The sequence below is a fragment of the Colossoma macropomum genome, unplaced genomic scaffold (assembly GCF_904425465.1).
Source record: "Colossoma macropomum unplaced genomic scaffold, Colossoma_macropomum, whole genome shotgun sequence".
NCBI classification, from domain to species: Eukaryota; Metazoa; Chordata; class Actinopteri; order Characiformes; family Serrasalmidae; genus Colossoma; species Colossoma macropomum.
Window position 1 is genome coordinate 42,833,837 of NW_023494795.1, and position 19,990 is coordinate 42,853,826.

A 19,990-nucleotide genomic window follows, 5' to 3' on the forward strand; every position below is an offset into this window, starting at 1 on the left:
AATCATAATGCAGCATGCCATGATGTTTTTGTATGCTTCCAAGAAAATATAAGTTTACTGCATTTACATTATACATTTATGACGTTTGGCAGACGCTCTTATCCAGAGCACCTTACAATGTGATTGTTTTTACACAGGCGATGATAGTGTTAGGAGTCTTGCCTAAGGACACTTATTGGTGTAGTGTGGGGTACTTACCCAGGCAGGGGGTTGAACCCCAGTCCAAAGCATAGAAGGCAGAGGTGTTAACCAATACACTATACCAACCACTATATGCCTAACTGACCTGTTGACAGCAGCAGGTCAGCTATTTCTTCAAGTTGACCTGAATGTCACCCAGTCACTCATGCTTCGCAGTGTCTTCGCAGCCTCATTGTCTTTGGGAGAGTGAACTCTTCCCCCAGCCTGCGGGGCCTGGTTTTTTACAGCTTCTTCTCTTCCTCTGCCTCCCTCCACCGTTCTGCATCCCCGCTCAGTGAGACCTTACTGGCACTCTGCTAGAGCCTCTTGCCTCCTCAGGGACCTACTTCTCATCGCTATTTCTCCTGCCAGTCCTGACATCCTTGTAACAGAGGGGATTCTCAGAAGAAACTTAGAGGAGTCAAGGTTGTGGTCCATACTCAGCCTTACTTTCAGCAGAAAACAGCATACAACACAAAAGGGAAAACACACTGTGTGCTAGCTCTTGGCACTCACTCTTACCTCACTAGGCTTCCTCTCCAAAACACACCTCACACTTCCTAGCCTCATCCTTCAGAATAAGAGTGTCTGCAAAATACACCCAGTGAATAACTATACACAGCCTAAAACTAACCTGCAAAAAGATTGCTGAACAAGCTACCTTCTTAGTTTTCAACTCACAGAACACAGGTGTGTTCTGACACCACAGCATATTGCATGTCATAAATGTGTGCACTCACCAAGACAAATTCCTTGTATATGTAGCATACTTGGTAAAGTGAAGTGATTCTGATTCTAAAGTCTAAGCTGGTAATTTGGTAAAGATTTTCGAGTTTTCTCCTGGTGTCCATTCTGTCTGGGCTGTGCCAGACCTAACCCCTCGAATGTTCCTCTCGGTGTTTCTTTGGTCTTCTCTGTCCTGGGCTTTCCTGGAGTCCTTTTCTCAGGTTTCAAAAAATACCTACTAATACCTACTAAGTGGTAAGCTACATGAGTCCACAGTACTGCTGAAGGGGGGGTCCTCAAATGCATAGTGCATAAAATGTTTGGCCTTAGTTGCAGCACTTACTGCAGTAGTGAACTTCCTCTGGAAGCAGCTTCAGCAAAACAACTGTTTATTGAGAGATTCATTGATTGTGTTTCCATGGCTGAGAAGCCGCATACGAGCCTTAGACTAGTAATTCTCGATCCTGGTCCTAGACTTCCACTGCCTTGCTCTTTTTAGAGTTTTTTTGCATTAAATAAGATGCAAGTTATTAACAAATTAAAAAGCTCTTCCTGAGATGAACTGGGTGTATTAGAGCAGGAAAACACTACTATTTGCAGGGCAGTGATATTCCAGAGCTAGGATCGAGAACCACTGCCTTAGATCCCTATGCTCAGTGCCAGACATTAATTGTAGTGAAGTTTAGCACATCACAATTAGACTATGGAGCAGTGAAAATGTCCTCTAGAGGTGAATGCTTCTCTTTCTTTGGCCAGGAGAATATTACCTGCTTGAATGCATAGAGCCAACTGTAAAGCTTTCTAGAGATCATAATGCAGCGTGCCGTGATGTTTTTGTATGCTTCCAACTTTGTGGCAACTAGTTGAGAAAGGCCTTTTCCTGTTTCAGCATGTACAAAGCAGAGTCTGTAAAGAAATGGTTTGCTGTGGAAGAGTGGAAGTCCTGACCTCAACCCCATGAAATGCTTTTAGCATGAATTGGAATGCTGACAGTTTAACCTTTTGTTTTATTCTGGCATGACTGATTAAAGAGAGAGTAAATTTATTTAAATAAAGAGTTTCTCTTGTGGGGAGTCAGAGATTGGTTGATCATCGGAGAGTATCAAGGGTCCAGCATGGAGGAGTGTTTTGGTGGAAAGGAGTACACATCGGTAAGAGTACAAATAAGAGCTGCTGTCTCCTTTGTGTGGCTTCTGCCCTTACATGCAAGCAGAGATTATGCCTGACACAGAAGCAATTATGTTTATGCACATCTAAAATCATATGCATGTAGTGAGACTCACTCATCCTTATCTTATGCATGTAAAAATACAGCATGAACATGCAATATTATTGAAGTATTCTGCCGTTCTGAAGTTTATGCAAGAGGTGTACTGCAGTAAAGTAAGCCAGTGTTGGTAAAATCTACACTAAGACCAGCAAATTCTGTTGTAATTATTTTTTAACATTAATATGTTATATCCATGTTTTATTTTTATTCTGTTTTTCTCCACAGGAAAAAAGCAGATCTAGAATGATTGACTTACAGAATTATTTAAGCCAAAATGAGAGCATAGAAAACATTTCTCTTTGTTATGAACATCATCCTAACTCTTGTCAGCAGAGTGTCTACTCACTGACTGTGAGATTTGTAACTTATCTTGTTCTTGGTGTTATTATGTTTCTCACATTATTTGGAAATCTTCTGGTGATCATAGCTATAACTCATTTCAAGCAGCTGCACACACCAACTAACTACCTCACTCTCTCTCTGGCTGTAGCTGACCTGCTTGTAGGAGGGGTGGTGATGCCTCCTAGCATGATACGCTCTGTGGAGACGTGCTGGTATTTTGGGAGCTTCTTTTGTAAAATTCATGCTTGCCTTGACATTATGTTGTGCTGTGCTTCTGTCTTAAATCTTGCATTTATCTCTGTTGAGCGATATTATGCAGTATGTCACCCCCTGCTGTACCACAGTAAAATGACTCCTCTTGCTACTCTGTTCATGATCACTGTTTGTTGGAGTGTTTCTGCTGCTGTGGGATTTGGGGTGATTTTTCTGGAGCTCCGTATTCAAGGCCTTGAAGATTACAGTGATGCTATGTGTGAGGGGGGATGTATGATGATTCTTGGGCCCTTAACAGCTTTGATGATGTCAATGTTGACCTTGTACATCCCCACCATTGTCATGCTAAGCATATATTTGAAAATCTATCTTGTAGCACAGAGACAATCACGTTCAATTCACAGCACACTTTCTCAGATGAATACTAGTAAAGCAGAGAGAAAAGCCACTAAAACATTGGCTATTGTTATGGGAGCATTTCTAGCGTCTTGGGCACCACTTTTAATCTACAGTATTGTCGATATATATCATGGTTTGAAAAGTCCACCACAGCTGTTTGATTTCTTTGGTTGGATCGGATATTCAAATTCAGCATGCAATCCGATTGTGTATGCATTCTTTTACAGGTGGTTTAGAAAGGCTGTTAAACATATTCTATATGGCAAAATATTCACAAACAAATCTTCAAGAACAAAGCTGTATTCAGAACAGTATATCACTGGTCATGCTCAGTAAATTCATGGTAATGTTCACACCACTTGGTTTACTTTTACTTAAAAACTTTTTGCTCTGATTTTTTTTTTTGATCTTTCTTTTTTTACTGACTGATGCTTTTTTATTTTTTAGTACTACTCTTATGTATGTTTACTGGATATTACACACAAAGATATTTTGCTCATACAGTATAGATAATGTAAGAAACAGAAACTTTGTATGTAATACTTAGTCTTGTCTGTACAGTTGACACTATGTCCATAGTGTCATGAAAGATGTTTGCTTTTCCTTATTCATATTTGATGAGAATAAAACACAGACTTTTTTATGCGTAATTTTCTTAATGTGCATCACTTGTCCACATGAGCCAGGAAGTTTTTCTTTCTAGCAAGCTAGTTTTTTTACCAAGTGACCTAAAAACCATAGGATTTAAAATTTGCCTTCCTGCTCAAACTATGTCAGCTGCATCCAATCAAGTATTTTCTGTCCAAATCTTCACTCTTAACTGTTATGTATGCAGCCAGATATTTTTATTATTATGTAAAACTGTCATGGTTTTGGAAAAGAAAAAGAGAGGGACTGCCCATCGATGCCCCTCTACCTTAGGTGAAGGTAGTGAGGTAGACTTTGCTGCATCAGATTTTAGCTGTCATGCACTATGTGAATCTGGAATGAAACAGGATGCAGTGCCAAAGCTGCTGGTGGAAACGTACTACAACTAAACTGCTTGGAATTAGATTTTTGTCACTAATGAGAGAAGATCCACCAACAGATCAAAGACAAATCATATTATAACAATTGTATATCTGTATATAGGCAAAAGTGATATTTTTCCATTTCATGTTGTGATGTTGTTCTTCAGTTGTTGAGTTTCAAATTAAAAGATAAAATATGAAAAGTAATTTTCATCCACTGAAATGATCAGCAACAGAAATGTAACATCAGGGACAGGTCAGTTAATCTTGGGCTCCTGGGCAAAAAACCTTTACTGGATCCCCTTTGACCAGGAGTCTCAGACTGCATGGCCTGAGGTGTCTTGAAGACAAATTGCATGATGGAATAGCTCTTGAATAAATTAAATACAAACAGCCTATACCATGGTACCATATTTAAACAATTCAAAGTCTCCTAACATCACAAATGTGTAGAAATATAACTCTGCATGACAACTACCATGCCAGCTGTTTGATATTTTGGGGGTGTTTCCTTATAGACCAAATATTGTTTGCAAGTATTTCAACCAATGTAATGACACCCTGGTGCATGTTCTTATGCATTTTGTTAGAATACAAAATCTTTTCATCACTTATTTTAGCATGTAGCTTGAGTATGGATGCTACACAAGGCAATAAACTTTTACCGCACCCTGTAACCAACTGGAATTACTGTCACACTGCGAAATTCACTTATCATTTGCATAAATGCATTCTAATTCCTGTGATTGTACTTCCATTGGCTTAAATTATGCTAATTCACTGATGTCTTCTTAGGTCATGTGGTTTGGGGTTATCTTCCCTTAAGGGTTATCTTCCCTTATGTGAACAGCACTCTTACCCAGTTTTAGTCTGTCAGTCAACTTTTACAGCCCAGTGTGTTTGTTTATTTGGAGCTGCATATGATGATGCTGGTTACTGCATTTAATCTCTTGCCTGGTACTGGGAGCCCTGTGCTCTACTTAAGTTTCATGTTTACCCTGCTTTAAAACACTTTGCCACTTTTATGAAGGTCTTGATGTCTATTGGGCAAGTTGAAGCAGGCTACATTTTTACTGTAAATTCACTCATTACTGTCCTCTTTAAAACACACATAGATTTCAAATAACAGAAGTTTTAACAAATGCTCTTCTAGATAAATGGGCAAAAATTCCCACAGACAGACTCCAAAATCTTGTAGAAAGCTTCCCAGAAGAGTGGAAGCTGTTATAGCTGCAAGATGGGGAACAACTCCATATTATTGCCTATGGATTTAGAATGAGATTCATGAAAGCTTGTGTAGGTGTATTGTGTAGGGGTCCCAATACTTTTATCCATATAGCGTATGATCATTCATCCGTGGTTAAGTTTTTGTATTACGTGGGCCCACTCTCTCAAACACTCAAAAAACACAGAAATGAGGAAGAAAACAAAAAGAACAAAACAAACATTGCAGGCCTGGTTCAGTGCTTGGGAATGTAGAAACCCAAAACTAAATGGCCATTTTACTCAGATGAGCGCACTAAAAGTAGAGGGCCTTTTTCTGTAGGTTTCTTAACAAGGTAATGGAAAACTGCTCTAGTGTGTTAATGGCTGTACAGCTGGTTTGAGTTGTATTTTCACCGATGTGTTAATGGCGATGTAGTTGATGCAAGTTGTCTTTCTGGGGTGTCGTCCCTTGGAGCCAGAGGAATTCTGAGCCAGAGGATGCTTTGGTTGGGAAGACAGGAGCCACTGTGAGTGCTAGTAATACTGAATCAGTCACAGGGTCTTTAGACACTGGAGCTAACATATCCAAGAAGATGGGAGGCCATGGGCAGAGTGGTGGGAGTGGCTGAAGGCAAAGGGCATTTTCATTAAAATGTTTTCTGGAGTCTACTTTTGTTGCACATGGAACAAACTGGGCTTGGAGAAATGCCATAAAAATGACACAGTTTTGTTTGCACTATTAAAAGCATTTATACGGGACAATAAAGTGCTTGGACATTATTCTTTTATACATTGTTTATTTTTGTACTGAAAAGTTTCTTTACCTGAATTCACTGTAATTAAAATTTAGGTAAATACACTCCACAGCTTGTGGTCTGTACAGTAAACATTAAAAAAATGTATGAACAGCAGCTCTTCTCGGGGATTCCTAGAGATGTCTCTATCTAGTCCTTTTAGTTTAATATTGTATATCAGTTGTGGATAATATGTAAATGTAGTACAGAAAATGCATAACAAGGGCTGAAAGTAGTCCCTGTAACCATGTTCCAAAATGTAGTGGAAAGCTGTTCCTAGAAGATTGCACTGCCACAAACCCACTCTTAATATCCTATCTCTTAACGTCCTCAACTCTATGAATTAATGTTTTTGATCTCCTCTACAGAAGACTTTTTCCAAATAGTTATAATAAATTTTATGTTTGTCATTATATTACACATCGTTTTAATTTCATTCATTTTAAAACATCAGCTTCATTCATTTATTTCTGTTCTTGCATGTACATCAAAGAATTAATGTGTTTATTTTATTCTGTTGAGAACAGTTAGAGATTTGTTGAACATCAGAGGAGTGTCAAGTGTCCTGCATGGAGGAGTGTATTAGGTAAAAAGAGTACACGCCTATAAGAGTATAAATGAAAGTTGCTTCCCCCTCTGTTTGGCTTTTACTTTCTTTTTCAGACAAAGGTTAGGCCTGACAGATATGCCACTATGTTCCAAATCTTTAATCCTTACCTCTTCTATTGTTACATTTATATTTTTTAACTGCAACACTGGTGTACTGCAACACCAGTGGGAAAAAGATATAATGGCAATGAAATCTACAACAAGAACAGTAAGTTATTACCTAATTAATGTAATTTTCATAAAATCTTTTTTATTTCCTTTTTCTCCACAGAGAGAAAAGCACACCAGAAATGATTGACTTACAGAACTATTTAAGCCAAAGTGGAAGCAGAGGAAACATTTCTCTTTGTTATGAACATCATCCTAACTCTTGTCAGCAGTATGTGTATCCGCTGAGTGTAAGAATTGCAACTTATTTTGTCATTGGTGTCATTGTACTTTTTACATTATTTGGAAATCTTCTGGTGATCATAGCCATAACTCATTTCAAGCAGCTGCACACACCAACTAACTACCTCACTCTCTCTCTGGCTGTAGCTGACCTGCTTGTAGGAGGGGTGGTGATGCCTCCTAGCATGATACGCTCTGTGGAGACGTGCTGGTATTTGGGGAGCTTCTTTTGTAAAATACACAGCAGCCTTGACATTACTTTGTGTACAGCATCTGTTTTAAATCTTACATTTATCTCTGTTGAGCGCTATTATGCAGTATGTCACCCCCTGCAGTACCACAGTAAAATGACTCCTCTTACTACTCTCTTCATGATCATTGTTTGTTGGAGTGTTTCTACTGCTGTGGGATTTGGGGTGATATTTCTGGAGCTCCGTATTGAAGGCATTAATGATTATGGTGTTGTTATGTGTGAGGGGGGATGTATGATTATTCTTGGGCCTATGGCAACTTTGATGATGTCACTTTTCTCTATGTATCTCCCCACCATTGTCACACTAAGCATATACTGGAAAATATATCTTGTTGCACAGAGACAGTCACATTCAATACATAGCACATTCTCTCAAATTAATTCATCCAAAGGGCAACCCACTATTAGTAAAGCAGAGAAAAAAGCCACTAAAACATTAGCCACTGTTATGGGAGCTTTTCTAGTGTGTTGGGCACCGCTTTTAATTTACAGTCTGGCTGTCATGTATCAAGATCACAACGATCCACCACAAATTATTGATTTCCTCACTTGGATTGGTTATTCAAATTCTGCCTGCAATCCCATTGTGTATGCATTCTTCTATGCATGGTTTAGGAAGGCCCTCAAAGTTATTTTAAGTGGTAAAATATTCAAAAGCAATTCTTCAAGGACAGAGTTGTGTTCAGAATTGAATACATGACTCGTCTTGTTCATTTATTTCAATAGCTTTTTAATGTTTTTTCTTACTCATAACGTGTAGACTATGTTTAATTAAAACTACTTTTTAACTCTATTCCTAAATTTTTATTCAGCTAAATAAAAGTAATAAACAGCATAAACATAACTGTACTGCTTGATGGTTTCTTTTAGGCATTTTTATTGTGTACTTGTAATGTACATGTACTTCATACCCAGTGCTACAGTGAAATTAGGAGTGTTTCAAATTAAAATAGTCACTTTTGTCCAGTGAGTCCATAAAGGCATGACGTGAGCGCACTTGATGCTTTAAGCGTTCCCCTTTACAGTGTTGTTTTCAGTGCTTGAAGCCATGCAGACTCCAGGCATTTGCATTAAATATTTGAAATAACTTACAGCTGGGACAAGTGTGAAATGGTCTTTGCTTGCCAAAGAGCTCTTGTCATTAGCCTAAATCATATAAGCCACTAACCTACAGACATGAATAATCCAGTTAACTGATTTACTCAAGTATATTACTAATTTAGCACTGCATGTGAGAATGTTCATCAAGCAGTAGTTACCTTCTCTGATTTTGGAGACCCTATGCAATGTAAATGTTTGTGGGCTACCCAGTCCATTGGGTCTTATCAGGACATTGCATTTTTATTGAACAGATTCAGTTTGAAAATAAGAATAAACACTCAATATTCAGAAGTATGCTGTCATTAGACATTATTATAAAGCAGTATAATTAATGCAGATGGACATTATTTGTACCTTATTAAATTTACAAATATGTAAAATAACTAGGGGGACTGTCCTCAAGCAAAAACTAAATGAGAAAAATATTAATAAAAAGTTTTGTTGCTGATATTTGTTGGGAAAGGAGCTCAGTGACTTTCTATGTGATGCTGTCTTAAGATGTTACCTTTGCAAAGTTATGTGTGTATATTATATATATATATATATACATATATATATATATATATATATATATATATATATATATATATATACACACACACACACACACACACACACACATTTGGAAACCATGCTGACTTTGTTTGCGAAAACAGAACGTTTCTAGAATGTTAAGGCATGTGTGTATGTAAATATATTGTATCTTTGTAAGTCACGAGATTTGTTTAGATAATAGTTGGTACTTGTGAGCCTGTCTTCCTGATACCCAGCCACCTGCACATAATAGTGAACACCCTGGTTTCAAAGTTGTGGCCTTGGATGGACTAATGAACCTAATGAACATGAACTTTCAACCAAGGCATTGATAATGGTCTTGTCCTCCTGGCGTGGCAGTGCATAGGCCTCTGGAAATGTGGTGAAATAATCCATAGCAGTCCACATGAAAGTTTTCACCAGAAGTGCATGAAAATGGTCCTATCATGTCTTCTTTAACCTGTTGCATGGGCACACCCACTGGAAACTGCTGAACTAGGCCCAGGACAGCCCACATGCAACACCAGCCAACTAGTCATCCACAGTGCTTTATTTACACATTTACACATGATATAAACCAAAACTCAACTCAAACATGGCTTACTCAGCCTTGCTATGAAGAGTCCCTTGTCATCATTTTAGTCCATGTTTTGGCTTCTCAACAGACGGGTAAGTAGTATCAACAGTGGACAGGCCAGTACTTTTTATGATACAGTTGTGATATAATGCCTCCTCAGTTTCTTTGGCTCTCTTTGATGTGTGTGGCCAGGAGGAAAGCATCCTCTCTTTCTCCCTCACTTGAGAGGAGTGCCAGTTTTAAAGAGTCAGTGCTCTTTACCGTGCGTGATTGAAGCATGCGTCATGTGCTCAGGGATACGCGGTCACTCTGACTCTCCACTGCCCCATTGCCATCCCCTTAGAGCACAGCCACGAGGGTCAAAGGTGAGGTGAGGCCTGATGTCTGGTCTCAAGCCGAGGAGGCAGGGTGAGGGAAGTGGTGTCACCGCTGAAAGCGCTGTCAGGCCTGGGGCTGACTTTGTCCAGTCCCTTGGAGGCCTCAGACCGGCAGTGTAGACCCAACCTGTAGACAACAGGGGCCCTCCAGGACACTAGGCAGTGCTGTTGATAAGACCTATTGCTCCCAGACACTCCCCAGGGCTTTGGGTGTTGCTATTGAAGTGACTTGAGGTTTCCTGGCATCTTCTGGGATGCCATGTGGCACTATCGTTGAGGGTGGCTACTTCTGGGCACCCTCTGGAGCACCATCTGGTGCTGTCGACGCAGCAGGAGGTTCCTTGGTGTCGTCTAGGACACAAGGTGCTGCTTTTGATGATGGCAGCTGCTACAGGACGCCCTCCGGGAACATGCGTGGTCAAAATTCCAATAATTTAATTGATGTACCACTACAGTCCCTACTTGTCAACCTACACAGTTTCGTGTTGTCCAATACTCAAGTTAACACACAATTCAACTCAAAAAGGACTTGATTAACTAACTTGATTGATTGACTTATAAAATATCCATACAAAAATGGGAAAACATTAACTTGTGCAGTGCAGCTGGAACAAGCTTTGGAGCCAAATGAATGCATTATATGAGTCTCTGCCATACAACTCTTGTGGACCTATCAGTGTAGTGTACTTAAGGAGCCTGTTTTAAGCAGTGTAGTGTATATTTGCAAGTGACTCATGAGGAGACGTATATTCCAAAGACTTACAAAGCAATACTTGATTTGTCATGACACAGACCACTAAGACAAGACCACTTAAGGCAAAGCGTTAGGAAAAAAAGTTAAGTTAATAACAATAATATTACTAACATTTAAGTTTAATGGACATTTTACATGCATATCTTCTTACTTAGACCAGATTTAATATGTAAAAATTCAGTTTCTGGAGTTCCAAATGTTTCCAACTTTTTCTAAAATTTCAAATTTTTTTCCATGTATTTTTCCTATTCTAACATTTTCTACTGTTGGCCAGAAGGAGGTTTTTAGTCACATGAAAGTCTCAGCAAAATAAATCAATAAGTAACTTTTTAAATGTATACAACTGTTTAGAACTTTGGTTATTCTTTAAAAAATATCCACTATGATAATTTGCTAGTTTTTTCCCAGGGGGTGGTGTGTGTGTGTGTGGGGGGGGGGGGTAGGGTCATGCAGTTTAGGAAACTTGGATAAAATCAATTATAAGGTATATTAAGGAAAAGTCTGCAACATGCTGAAAACAGGCCATAGTCAAATTACATAATATAAGGAGAATCTAAGAATCTTGAGTATAAAAAAGACAAACGAGAAACGAATGTAGTAGTGACTAAGGCAAGGCTTTGGAACAGCTGTTCAATTGTTCAATGCCTTGGTGGCACTTTATTTTGAGTAGTCATTTTTAGATTAAACACTCAGCAGATTCTCAGTAACATAACACAATTATTAATGATGTAGCAGCAGTGAATACATACAGTAGATTATCACGAGTCTTTTAATTAACCGAGTAAATAATATTTGTTTATAGTCTGCTGAATTCAGTTGTTTTTCACTTTTTTTGGAGGGTCCAAATTCATATCTATAGATGCTAACTTGAGAGGTCACTGAACAGGTTTAATACAGCTCATCTCAACATCCTTAACAAGCTGTTATAGACACGCTGCTGACACCATTCTGTAACTGGAGTTTAACTTGATTAGGTTTTGGTTATGGTTAAAGTTATGATTAGGCCCAGGGTGAGGGTTAGGATTAGGTTTTGGGTTGAGGTTAAGGTTAAAGTTAGGATTAGGGCCAGGGTTAGGAGTAGGATTAGGTTTTGGGTCGAGGTTAAAGTTAGGGCTAGGATTAGGGCCAGGGCTAGGTTTTAAGTAAGGTTGGCTAAGGATATGTTTTGCATAATGGAAGTAACATTAAGTTTGCTTCATGCAACACATACGCAATACATCTACTTAATTTAAGTAATGTATCAACAGTACATTTGTCTGACATTTACATCAATGTAATGAGGTGCTTCACTACTGCTACTTCACTTATTAGTTGTTGCTGTGTTACTGATATTCTGTTAAGAGTTTATTAATCATCTTTAGAGGACCGCTCAAAATAAAGTGTTACCAGATCAGTACTACTGCTAGTGCATGTATGCTTTCTGCCATGCTAGTTTGGTGTTTTGGAAACTCTGAAATTATGTTCATGTACCAGAATGCAGTGGGGAAACTATGATGGTAGTGAAAGAGTTTTATGAGGAATTTTGCACAAATACTTTTTCATAGACCTCAACCTCTGCCTACCCTGTCACAGGATCAGCTAAGAAAGGAAACAGTCTCACTCAGCATGCTAGGTGTGGTAATGGGTTAGTTAGTAATGGTAATAAGAACCTTCTGCTCATTAGGCTGTGGAGATCATATGTCCATATTTCTCCATAAAATCACACCACGATCTGGTGCCTCCAATCAGTTACTGTATACTCTAGAATGCTCGACTGAACAGCACCTCAGTGGAAAGCAATAGTGGTATCAGCCTAGAATAGTGGTAAAGTCATTGGGTGACTTCTTCAGCAACTGGTGAGATCTGAATGTCTCAAAAAGGTGTGAATGTAAAACTTGCATATTCGTCATATATACTATGTTGTGTGATGTCTCTTAGACTTACTGGGTGAGAGAATTCACTATTTTAAGTTGTATTTTTAGCCATTAGTGTTCTCTAATCATAATACCCAGGAAACTGAGGTGAAGTATCCAGATAGTTAGCTAGCTAACTTACCTTTCAACTTATTGTCCTTTTTATCTAACAAGTAGTTTGTCACTTAGACAATCCATGCTCCCCATTGATGATTTGAAAATGGGAAAGTTAGATATTTGGCTTTGTAATATTGTTGTTAGATTTCTGTCTTTATTCTGCATTGGACCAAAGTCATTAGCAAAACTACACAGCAAAAGTACTTTTTTAATGTTCCTCCCACCCCTATGATACATCAAGACAGGTTTTACCTTCCTTTAACATGAACAGAACATGATCTAGTGGTTTCGCCTCTCGTTATCCCCAACTCCTGCTGCTTGTTGTGTTACTTTGTCTCTTGAGGGATGGAGAAACCAGCATCTGGCCATTCTGGTTGCTTCCTTCCCACAGCTGTGCCCTAGGTAGCATGGTGCTTTTTCTTCCCACTCTGTTTGGAGGTCTGGGTTGGCTGACTCCTGTGCGCTGAGTTAGGAGGAGGGGACTTCTTAGATGGAGCAGCTCTTACATTGAGGGACTCGCAAAAGGCCCTGTTTGTGTCATAGGGTGCTTAGGAATCCTGAAGGCAGGAGACTGTGCAAAGGTTTGGCAAGGAACAGCAGAGGGAACCGTCTGCATCTTTCTGGGGAGACATATCTGCAAGGCTTCACCTTTTCTTTTCTTCGCAGTACTGCTGCATGGCGGCAATAGCAGAACCAAATAGGCTCTTGATGTCTACTGGAACTGCTGTGAGAGAGGCTGGAAAGGTTGAGCCAGGGGGCCTTTTCCTGTGCCACCATGATACCCATTGCCCTGCCAGAGGCTTGGACAGCACATCTGTGCAGTTGAAGGCATTGAGCAGTCACAACGCAGATCTCATCCTAGTCGCTTGGGTTCGGCTTGAATGTCATCCCCTCCTGCAGCTTATCGTGGTATGCCATGAGCATGGATGAGACACTGAGGGCTCTGACAGTTGTAGCAACTGAGTGAGAAGACTTTTCTGTCATGGAGTACTGGAAACCATCAGACTTAAAGGAGAAAATAGGGCTAGCACAGGTCATGGTTTTCTGACCTGGATGCAGGTAAAAAGCCACCACAGACTTACAGAACAGACAAACCCAGGCTGTACCGGAAAGAGTGCGGGCTAATGTTGAAATGGCAGAGTACCTGCAGGAAGAGGCACTGGATCCCTCTGCAGATGCTCTGATGTGGTGGTGTGATAACTAAGCAAGATTACGTTTAATGGCCTTGCAAAAAAGTACATGTGCATTTGTGCAACAAGTACTGCTTCTGAGAGAATGTTCACTACAGCTGGCAACACTGTGACTCCAGCAAAACGTTGCCTTAAGCCTGAGAAAGTCAACATGTTAGTATTTCTTCCCCGGAAACTACCTAGCCAGTAAAGAACAGATGTTCAGGCCATAATATATTTCATTTTAGTTTTTTAGTTTATTTTGAGAATGTGCAAATATTATTTTCAAGGTTATATGCATACAAATTAACTTTAAAGACAAGACAAGAGACAAATATCTTTATATATCGCTGCTGTCAGAAGAAAAAGAAATCTCCATTTTTGTTGTTTTTCAGTTTTTTACATGATTTGAAAATGCCTTTGCCCTTTGCATTGTGTGTAAATTTCATGATGAATGGATGAAGAAATGGCCCAAATTGATGTGGTAAAAAGTCTGTTTCCACTGATTACATTAAAAATAAAGTATGTTTTTTTTTCCTTTTCCTGTGAAGTTAGTCATTTTGGAGATACGAGGTTTTCTTCTGACAACAGCGATATGTTGGAATGAGCTGTAGAGGAATGACCTGTAGAGGAAAGTCCACAAGAGAAGATTTCTTTTGCTTGAATTGCTTTTATAATGTGTGTTTTTGGCCTTCTAAATGCTCTAGCAGTCATTTTGCTTATACTGTGTTTGTCTCAAACCATAGAACAATCACTGTATTGCTGTCATTCTTGTGTCATCTTCTCATTGCTATTGGTGCCTCCTTTGCAGACAGTGGGCTTTTCTGTCTCTCCCCACCCATTAGAATACTCCACACGCTTTCCCGGGGATGGCGCCTTATGCTTGTGTGTGCAAGCCCGACAGTCACATAACACATGACCTGTAGCACCACAGTAGAGACACAAGCCCCGATGCAGACGTCAAAGTCTCTCCTCTTTCAAAAGCCTTGAGGATTTGCATTGCGTAGCTTCAGGCGATGTTCTGGAACTGGAGCTTGGGTTGGAGCTGAAGCCGGAACTGGAGCTGGGTAGACTTCGAGGGTGTGGAACTGCTCTTCACGTTGGACGTTTTTGTAGAAGTTGGTCCAGACGGATTGACATATCGATTAGCTGATCTAAGGTTCAGTTCATCGTCTCTACTTGCTAGTTCAGTTAACACGTCAGAATTAAATCCATGACGAAAAGCATTCAGTAAAGCAGGCTCGTTCTAACCGCTACCAGCTGCTAATGTGCGCAGCTCCAAGGCATACGCGGCCACTGAGCGATTACCTTGACAAAGTTGGAATAAGAGTTCACCACTAGAGCAACCCTCACAAGGGTGATCACAGAATCACGGTTCATACACAAAATGGAAAGCTCGATAAGGCTCTGAATACAAAGGCTGAATACTAACTAACAGGTAACCATAACAAGGAACAGGTGTGATTGATCAGTAGTCAGGTGAGGCAGAACGTTGGAGAGTCATGTAAGGAGGGTTGGTGGTCATGTGATCGGGAGTGGGGTTTTGGGTAATGGAGTCTGGAGGCAGGGAGGCAGAGACAGCAGGAACGGAGGGAAGCATGACAAAAACCTCTTTTTTTCACCCATGTGAAAAAAGTAATTGCTCCTTAAGCCTAATAACTGGTTGTGCCACCCTTGGCAGCAACAACTGCCATCAGATGTTTGCAGTAACTTGCAATGAGCCTTACATCACTGTGGAGAAGTTTTGGCACACTTTTCTTTGCAGAATTGCTACATTGGAGGGTTTCTGATCATGAAACGACCATTTGAGGTCTTGCCACAGTATCCCAAAGGGATTCAAGTCAGGACTCCAAAACCTTAATTTTTGTTTCTTTGAGCCATTCAGAGTTGGACTTGCTTGTGTGCTTTGGTTCATTAACCTGCTGCATAACCCAGTTGCACTTGAGCTTTAGGTCCCAAACTGATGGGTGGGCGCTCTCCTTCATGATTTTCTGAAAGAGAGCACAATTTATGGTTCCATCAATTATGACAGGTTGTCTAGGTCCCGCAGAAGCAAAGCAGCTCCAGACCATCACACTACCACCACCATGTTTGACTGTTGGTATGACGCTCTAATGGTGGAACACAATGTTAGCTTTATGCCAGATGTAGCGGGATCCATGTCTTCCAAAAGCTTTCACCTTTGACTCATCAGTTTACAGAATATTATTCCAAAAGTTTTCGGGGTCATCTAGATTGGCAAATGCGACATGAGCCTTTGTGTTCTTTTTTGGTCAGGAGTGATTTGCACCTTGCAACTCTCTCATCAATGCCATTTTTGCCCTTTGTCTTTTTTATTGTGGAATCATGTACAATGACTTTAACTGAGGCAAGTGAGGCCTGCAGTGAAATTTTGGTAGACCAGCCACTCCTGGGAAGGTTCACCACTGTTCAAGTTTTCTCCATTTATGGGTAAAGGCTCTCACTGTGGTTTGCTGGAGTCCCAGAGTCTTAGGAATTGCTTTGCAACCTTTTCCAGATTGGTAGATTTTATCGACTTTGTTTTGCATCTGTATTTAAATCTCTTTAGAATGTGGTATCATGTGCTGCTTTTTGAGACCTTTTAGCTGCTTCATATTGCCAGGCAGGTTTTATTGAAGTGATGTTTAGATTCAGCAGGTCTGGCAGTAATCATGCCTGGGTGTGGCTGGTGAAATTGAACCCTATGGTCAATTGAATTTGATTAACTGGTTGATTTAGTAGCGAATGGGCGATTACTTTTCCACATAGGGCCCTAGGTAAGGCTAAACAGCATTTTTTCTTCAATAAAGGAAATTAGCATTTGAAAACAGCACTTTGTGTTTACTTAGGCCATCTTTGTCTAATATTAAGAGTACTTTGATGATTTGAAACTGTGCAGTGTAACAAATATGCAAAAATAGAAAAAATTGGGCAGGGACGAATATTTTTTCATAGCACTGTATAAGGAGAACACGATGCCATATTGCTCAGACATATTTCATTTATATATACTGTCTTTCCTTTTTCCTATTTTCTTGGCTTGGTAATATTTCCAGTGTGCAATAAAATGGAAATTCTTATGAACCACTTTCATTTCAACAGCTTGAAATCTGTCTGGGTGAACTTAGTTTTTGATTTGTATTTGGTAATTATCATAGACCATCAGAGGATCAGGAAATAGGAGAGATTTAGCAAAAGGGCGTTCCTGATGCAGGTCTGGCAACCTATAAATGAAAGCTGCTCTTTCATCAGAGCTGGCTTTGCCCCCCCTATACAAGCGTTGGTAAGGCTGGATACTGAAGTCATTAAACACAGATGGAAAAAAAAGAAAATACTGTAATAACATTGTGCTTGTTTTTGAGACACTCTTATTTATAGCAGGGTTACATAGCTACTCATGCATGATAAGCTTTTTGCTGTTTTCAGCGTGTCTCAGAAACAAGTAGAAAATACGTCTGGAATTAGCCTTTTATTCTCTCACACTCATGACTGCTTTGCCTAATTAATTTATAGAAACATTTCCTACATATGTCTTAATGGCATATTTCTTTACAGATAAAGGAAAAAAGAATAATGGACATGGCCATAAGTCAAAATGGGAGCATAACAAACATTTCTCTTTGTTATGAACATCATCCTACCTCCTGTCAGAAGTTCATCTATCCACTGGCCATGCGAGTTATTGTATATTATGTCATTGGTGTCCTTATACTTCTTACACTATTTGGAAATGTTCTGGTGATCATAGCCATAACTCATTTCAAGCAGCTGCACACACCAACTAACTACCTCACTCTCTCTCTGGCTGTAGCTGACCTGCTTGTAGGAGTGACTGTGATGCCTGCTAGCATGATACGCTCTGTGGAGACTTGCTGGTATTTTGGGACTTTATTCTGCAAAATGCACAGCAGCTTTGCCATTATGTTGTGCACTGCATCTATTTTTAATCTTGCATTTATCTCTGTTGAGCGATATTATGCAATATGTCACCCCCTGCAGTACCACAGTAAAATGACTCCTCTTACTACTCTGTTCATGATCACTGTTTGTTGGAGTCTTGCTGCTGCTGTGGGAATTATATATCCAGAGCTAAATGTTGAAGGCGTAGAAGCTTACAGTGATGTTATATGTAAAGGTGCCTGTGTGCTGGTTCTAGGGCCCATGACAAGTTTATCAGTTTCTTTGTTCTCTTTATATACTCCGACCATTGTCATGCTAAGCATATATCTGAAAATATATCTTGTTGCACAGAGGCAATCACGGTTAGTCCGCAATGCTCTCTCTCATGTAAATAAATCCAGAGGGCAGCCCACCGTGAGTAAAGCAGAAAGAAAGGCAACTAAAACATTAGCCATTGTCATGGGAGGTTTTCTGTCATTTTGGGCACCATTTTCTATCTATAATCTCATTGTGACATTTTTTGGTTTAAGTGGTTCACCACAACTGTTTGATTTGCTTTGTTGGGTTGCTTTGTCAAATTCAGCTTGTAATCCTATTATATATGCATTCTTCTACAAGTGGTTTAGAAAGGCACTCAAAGTTATTTTATTAGGTCAAATATTTAGGAGAAACTCTTCCAGAATACAGCTGTGTTCAGAGTAGCACAAAGCAATAAAGTACCATATACTAATACATTACAAAATTATGCAGTGTTTTGTGCGTTTGCGTATTGTTTTAACATTAGCTTGAATTTGTGTTTTCCTTCACTATCACATCAGTTTCAGCTCTTCATTATTAGTTAAGGATTTGCATGAAAACATGCTGAACTATGAGGCTGGAGCTGGAAAACTCTGCATTACAGTATCACTTTTCAGAATCAAAGCTTTAAGAATGTATTAAATGAATCTGTCTGTTATACAAACCCAATACACATACAGGTGCATACAAAACTTTGATCACCCCTGGTTTTTGTTAATTTTGTGAAATGTAAACAAGTTAATACCTCCTGTGTATGAACAAACGTTAATTGCATATTCAGCAAATAAACAGTAATTGCATTTAAATGTGCAGAAGTACGTCCTCTGTATAGGGAAGGGGGTGCTTCTTTCACTTTTTGAATTTGAACTGGTGCCATACTTTTGCATAACACTGTATTTGTTTAATTGCAATAATAATAATAATAGCAATAATAATATTAATAGTAATAATAATTATTATTATTATTATTTGTTTATATCTTGCTTTTCATTTTAGTTACAAAATGTAAAATCGCTTCAAGCATGGATGTAATTAAAAACTGGAGAGAATAAAATACTGCATTATAAATAAATAGCACTGCAAACAACAAGAAAAAATGAGCCCCAAATACATTAAACAAATATAATTAAAGTTGATTTTAACAACTATTATTGTTACATTTAACAACTATCAAGGATGCATTTTTAATATTCTGTGGACGTAATTGTTATAACAGTTATCTTGATTGCTGTCTTTATGATATGGTCAAAAAGGTTACTTGCCTTGCCTTTAATAAATGTAGATGTTGGAGGCTTTGTACTGTAAAACATAATACAGTAAGTAAAAGAGTAAGTAACCTTAGTGGCTTAAAATGTTGAGATTATAGAACTTCTAGTATGTTAACATACTCAATAACGTACAACCCCATTTCCAAAAAACTTAGGACGCTATGCAGAATGTAAATAAAAAGAGAATGCAGTGGAATGCAAATCATGTTAACCATATTTTTAATTGAAATACTACAAAGACAACATATCAAATGTTGAAATTGAGAAATGTTATTGTTTTTTTCAAAATCTATGCATTGTAAAAACAAAGATTGAGGTTTTTTTTTTATTTAATGGAAGGTAACATATTTTTCTGTTCACTTACTATGACAGGTTAAATGAACTTAAAAATAACTTAAAATACACAAACAGCCAGTTTACTTACATGTAAAAGTTAACGTCATTTCTGTTTTTGCTTACTTTGCTTTCTTTTTCAGTCTTTCTTTCTCATACTCTCTTGCCCTTTTCTTCTCTCTAGGGTGTCACTCTCTCTTTGTGCTGCTGCTTTTCTTTTGCCATTGAACATTAGCTGCTTTCCTGCTGCCCACATTCCTGTCTTTGTTTGTCCACCTA

At 39.0% G+C, this 19,990-nt stretch overlaps 3 protein-coding genes across 3 annotated transcripts; all 3 read left to right on the forward strand.

Moving 5' to 3' along the window:
- The first annotated feature begins 2,295 nt into the window (after positions 1 to 2,295).
- LOC118816297 (trace amine-associated receptor 1-like) lies at positions 2,296 to 3,466 on the forward strand. Its single transcript, XM_036582822.1, has 2 exons — positions 2,296 to 2,761; positions 2,825 to 3,466. Exons 1-2 carry the CDS (start codon positions 2,420 to 2,422, stop codon positions 3,464 to 3,466), a joined length of 984 nt encoding a protein of 327 aa, XP_036438715.1. The 5' UTR covers positions 2,296 to 2,419.
- A 3,573-nt stretch (positions 3,467 to 7,039) lies between these two features.
- LOC118816228 (trace amine-associated receptor 1-like) lies at positions 7,040 to 8,304 on the forward strand. Its single transcript, XM_036582749.1, has one exon. The coding sequence runs from the start codon at positions 7,040 to 7,042 to the stop codon at positions 8,090 to 8,092; it is 1,053 nt and encodes a 350-aa protein (XP_036438642.1). The 3' UTR covers positions 8,093 to 8,304.
- Positions 8,305 to 17,486: 9,182 nt separating this feature from the next.
- On the forward strand, positions 17,487 to 18,515 carry LOC118816298 (trace amine-associated receptor 1-like). The gene is made up of 2 exons (XM_036582823.1): positions 17,487 to 17,809; positions 17,882 to 18,515. The coding sequence occupies exons 1-2, from the start codon at positions 17,487 to 17,489 to the stop codon at positions 18,513 to 18,515; spliced, it is 957 nt and encodes a 318-aa protein (XP_036438716.1).
- Positions 18,516 to 19,990: the final 1,475 nt, after the last annotated feature.